The sequence below is a fragment of the Anopheles darlingi genome, chromosome 2 (genome assembly GCF_943734745.1).
Source record: "Anopheles darlingi chromosome 2, idAnoDarlMG_H_01, whole genome shotgun sequence".
Classification (NCBI taxonomy): Eukaryota; Metazoa; Arthropoda; class Insecta; order Diptera; family Culicidae; genus Anopheles; species Anopheles darlingi.
Window position 1 is genome coordinate 69,273,557 of NC_064874.1, and position 5,000 is coordinate 69,278,556.

At 42.4% G+C, this 5,000-nt stretch overlaps 1 protein-coding gene and 1 non-coding gene across 3 annotated transcripts in view; both read left to right on the top strand.

Moving 5' to 3' along the window:
• Positions 1-5,000, top strand: part of LOC125952299 (disintegrin and metalloproteinase domain-containing protein 10 homolog) — a 59,627-nt gene that overhangs the window by 54,376 nt on the left and 251 nt on the right. The window contains exons 13-15 of one of the 2 annotated variants that reach the window (XR_007468809.1): positions 1-187; positions 466-877; positions 1,490-1,612. The exon at positions 1-187 is cut by the window's left edge and continues 147 nt beyond it. Coding sequence is in view for 1 of the 2 variants with exons in the window: in XM_049681705.1 (XP_049537662.1) it covers positions 1-187; positions 1,490-1,605 (303 nt within the window). In the remaining variant the exon portion in view is untranslated. Of the gene's footprint in view, positions 188-465; positions 878-1,489 lie in introns of both variants that reach the window. The other variant, XM_049681705.1, reaches the window with a different exon arrangement.
• Trnaa-agc (transfer RNA alanine (anticodon AGC)) lies at positions 1,174-1,246 on the top strand. The gene has a single exon. It is a non-coding gene; the product is annotated as a tRNA-Ala (tRNA).

A 5,000-nucleotide genomic window follows, 5' to 3' on the forward strand; every position in this document is an offset into this window, starting at 1 on the left:
GGTGGTGGTGGTGGTGGTGGTGGTGGCGGTGGTCGATCGCGTACCACCGAAGGTGTCCACGGAGAGCTTCGTAATGGTGGCCACACGTCGTCATCATCCGGCAACAGCCGACCGTCGAACTCGAACTCACGCGTGCCAGCTCATGGGTATGGCGAGGGTCGTGGCCAGCAGTACTACCCACCGAAAGGTGTGTTCTCTCTACAAATCTCTCCACCTATACCGTGCACTGCTAGTGGTGCCAATCCATTACAGTTACGCTGCATTCGATGCCCTCTTGAAAGTGGTTGTTTTAGTGACTGCTTGTCCTCTAATTTGATGATTTTTATTCGGATTTCCATGGTTACTGCATGCTAGACGCGCACATCTCCACGCACCTATTTTTGTTTGTTTGTTCTTTATATTTTATTATATCGTTGAGTTTTGTTTGTTTTTTGTTTTCCTTTTTGTGTTTTTTCGATACCTTAGGAAAACACAGTAAGCAGCAACATTCCCGCAAACCAAATTCCGGCTCCCGAGATGGAGGAGGAGGACGAGCAGCCAAATCATCGATTGCCACTACAGTTGTGTAGAAAGCGGTAGTGAAGCGAACGGCAAAGCTTCGGGTGGAGCACATACCACAGTCACAGGACGAACGAATAGAGTACAACTGTCTTAGCTGGAAGCCAAATTTTGTTGCCGAAGGATTTAACGTTTCTGTGCGGATTGGTCGGATTCTTTCAATGGTTTCGATGCCAAGGAACCCTCTGGATGCGTGCAGCAGTTTTTTTTGCTTTGAATTGTTGTGCTTTACACTGTATGTTTTGTTAGTAATTTGTTGTTTTCATTCGTTTTCGAGAGGCCATCCGATGCTGCGGTTATCTGTATTCTTTTGTGCAATGTAAGCATTTTTCGTTATTTTCTTTTAATTTTTTTCAAACTGGAAAGGGGCAGCACTGTTCGTTGATTCTAGCTTTTATTTGTCATTTTTTTGTCTGCATTCTCTGCATGCTCCCTCCACCCTCCATCCTTAACCATCATCCCCTCAGAGAAAGAACATATCTTTCAGTGACATTCGCTCTGCCAACTGCAAAAGTGAAATGGGTGTAATACGTGCAACTATATAAAGTTTATTGATGAAAGGCGGTATTTATAGGGCAATGCTACTATTAACAATTAATCCGTGAGATTTCAACAGGGGATGTAGCTCAGATGGTAGAGCGCTCGCTTAGCATGTGAGAGGTACGGGGATCGATACCCCGCATCTCCAGAAACTAGACTTTTTTAACAACTTTTTGCTAAGAAAGAGTTTCTCTTTGGCATAACATTTTCCTTATTTTACTTGTTATTTTCGATTAATTCATATGATATGTCTCTTCATTCACTCTCGGGTTTTATTCTTTTCCTATTTGTCTATACCAATCATTAAACGCTATCTATTGGCATTGCTTGCAAGAAAAATATCCAAACAATGTTTGTAATATCACTCTTCTGCTTATCTATTCCACCACAGCGCCACCAATGCAGAATTATAGCCGTATGAGCAATGCGGAGCTGTACGCTGAAGCCTATCCGGACCGGGGCATGTATGAACCGCCCAGACGGCTGTACGCCAACAATAAGGTTTGACAACATCATCGCTACCAACCACAGAACCACAGATACTGCTACTACTATCACCACCAACAACGCAACAGAGCCACCCGCACGAGGACGTTGATGACGATCTTTCCGTGTAAATTATCGCTGCCGCGTCCTTCTTCCTACCGCCATCGATTTCGTTAATGATTTCAATCTCGTCAAATCGTTATCTTCATCAGCACCACCTCGGCTGCTGATTTGAAACATTCGTACCAGAAACTGCTGTTGCAAAAATCCCCTGCCATGTTATGTGCGTGCGTGTGTGTGTGCCTGTTTGTGTGACTATCTCGACCAATGATAAGGAAACAGAAGTGTGTATGTGTGTGTGTTGGTTATTTTTGTATACTTTTAGTACACAGCATCACAGTAGTATAAGGCTGCTCTCAGCGGGGGGTGTACACTACTCGCGGTCGCAAAGGCACGAGGGAGTGTGGCCCATAGGTTTTAAGTAAAGATTTCCGTACAGATTCTCCTTATACTAAGTCGGATTTTTCGGCGAGGTTTTTAGTGAATTTGTGTTACAAAATTGTATTTAAGTAAAGGAGGGAGAATCGACTCATACGTCAATGAACAAATGACTCGCATTACTGGAGAAGAAAGGAAAAAAAAATAATGGAGACCAGATACTCATCAACTCTCAGATACCCAGGACAGCTAAAGCAGTAACACATTGATATTTTTTTCATGTATTTATAGTTTAACAATGAAGTCCTCTCCACACTTCGTTCATGTACGGGTGCCCTCGAAGGGCGCAACTAATGATGGAATTTAGACTGGCACTGGTCCAGGAGCTGCGAGGAGTGGCAGGGGATTGTGTGTGTTTGAGCTTGGATGGATGCGCCACGATGAAGTGATACGATCGCATGTCGGAATGAACGAGTATATGGCGAGTATGTGTCATAAACGTAAATAAGTGATCAGTACTAGAAAAGCAACAAAACGAAAGGACTAAGAAAGGAAAGTATCCATTCCGCTGCAACAACCTTACAAATATTACCTTCTCAGCACAATCGTCATCACAATCATTTGGCTGATTGAAAGTGCAATGGGGAATGTGCGATTCAGCTTATGTTTTTACAGCTACCCGATCCCATAACGATTCGCCCAACAACTTTTCGTTGATACCGAACTGCTACGAGATCTGAACAGTGGATCTTGAAGTGGATCCGCATGAGTAATCGAAAACTCTTTTAGTAATACAATACAAACCAAATTGAATACATAATTCATCTCTGGGTCCAGCAATGTAAAACAAAGATTAAGCAGAAGCGTTACTGCAAACTTACACAATAAATGAAACACAAAACAGGAGGGTTAAAGAGGGATTGTAGAAAGTTCGTATGGAAAAGAACAAGCAAAAGACAGGGGATGGTAGTCTATCTGTAGATGATACTGGTAGGAAAATGGGAAATTGTGACGTTGGTTCCGCGAGCACAGTAACCCTGTGGATGCGACGAGAAAGAGTATTTATAGTAGTAGAAACCCCTTTTTGAAGAAGCAAAAGCGGAATGTATAGCGATGAAGTGAGTGAGAGGTGTCAAAGATAGCAAATTGTTCGGGAAATTGTTGAACTGTAGTCTACGGAAGGCAAAGGATGGCGGTGTGTGAGAAGGAGTTATGGAAACATAAATGGAATTATTTACGTCTGAGTTTACTCTTCGGTAAGCTGTTGCTGTATGTTGCTCATGAAGTTCGTTTGTAATATTACGGCTTTAAGTTTAGCTTAAAGTTTTCGAAGATTTTTTCCATTTACAACATTATCTCGGTGCCGATTAGCGCACCCGACTAATCAACCTATCTCCCAGTTCCTTCTACTCAAGACCAATTCGAGTGCGTAGCAGTTCTAACCTGAACTACTCTAGTTGTTCATCTGATTGAAGCTATCTCGAAGGTCTTTGAAATTTGGTACACTTCTTATTTGCAGGTAGATATTGTAATAAGATATGCGGTTCTATTTTCCTTCGCATTACTCTATCAGCTCCACCAAACAGAGCAACAAAATTGCAATCCTCTAACAGGTAGCAAAAGGGTGCAAATGTAAATGGGCAAGGCGGAAGCGAAGATCATTATTAGTTTACATCATTGAATATTTGAAGTGAGAGTAGTAGCGAAGTTCTTATAGTGCAGAGAATATGGTAGCGACCGAATGGGCCAAATTGGAGCGAGTAAAGATGGAGAGGGAAAAAAGAAGAAACAATATTTAGGTCGAATACATGTGATATATATTTTTCTAAAAGAACAAACCAAGCGAGAAAAGGAGCAGAACTCACGATAAAGGAATCGAATAAATACAAAGCAAATGAGTAATCTTCCCATCACAAACCGCAAAACAGTCAAACAAAAATAACACATGCAGAAAAGAGATAGGCCTCTGCTTATCTAGGAAGTTAAGAGGTAGCAACACATGATGGAAACATGCGAAGAGTAAACCGGAACCGATGAAATGGAAAAGAGATACAGGATTGAGATGTCCCTGTCCGCATCCCGTCAAACGCGCCACAAACACGATCAACAGTCGAAGGAACCTTGACGTGAAACGGAAGCTGCTCAATACTTAACAGCAAGATTGAGTGTCCTGCTGGCTCATACTCTATTGTTATAGATGGTTAGGATTGTTAAAAAAAAATGCACTACTGGCATTAGCGAAACCAGGTCCGATGCCACAGCAACACGATTTAGTTAAAACATATTTTGTAACAAAAGACATCCTTCTGATCATTCGGGTTTTTGTGGGGGACTTAAATCTTCTTTTCTTTCGGCGAAAACCACTCGAAATGGGCTGTTGTGCATTTACTATAAGCGTTACTGAAGCAGCAGTAGCACGAGATCCGGGATTAATACTACACGGGTGTGCTGAGAAGTGGTGCGTATGTACGCAAAGTGCTGACTGACCACTGAAGCGCCAAACGAAAAATCAAAATCACAACCAAAATTCCAATATTGATCAAAAACAGACACCGAAGGCAATAGCAGATGAGTGTGTACGGACATTGTTGAAAGTAGGAGTGGGTCGACTGCCGTTCTTAGTTTCTTCCTAGTATCCCGGTGGGTCCGAAGTGATTCCTGGGGTTGATCAGGGTTTCAAGCGCGCTCGTCCGCGATAACTTCGAATTATGACCCCCATCTGAGAAACGAGTGGCGAGGTCGAGTTCAGGAAGGATACAGATACTGACCACGATAAAGCCATGGGCACACATGAAAGTGGAGCGAATGAAAAGACGAGAAAGGCGAACGGGGTACGTTTCTATTAATGTAACTATTTGTAAATGTCTGTACATAGTATTCGCTGATATAAAGAAAACGAGCAAGCCACCGTGAAGAGCTCGAATCGCATCGAAAAGGTGACGGGAGATAATAGAAATGGATTAAAAAAAACCCAGAAC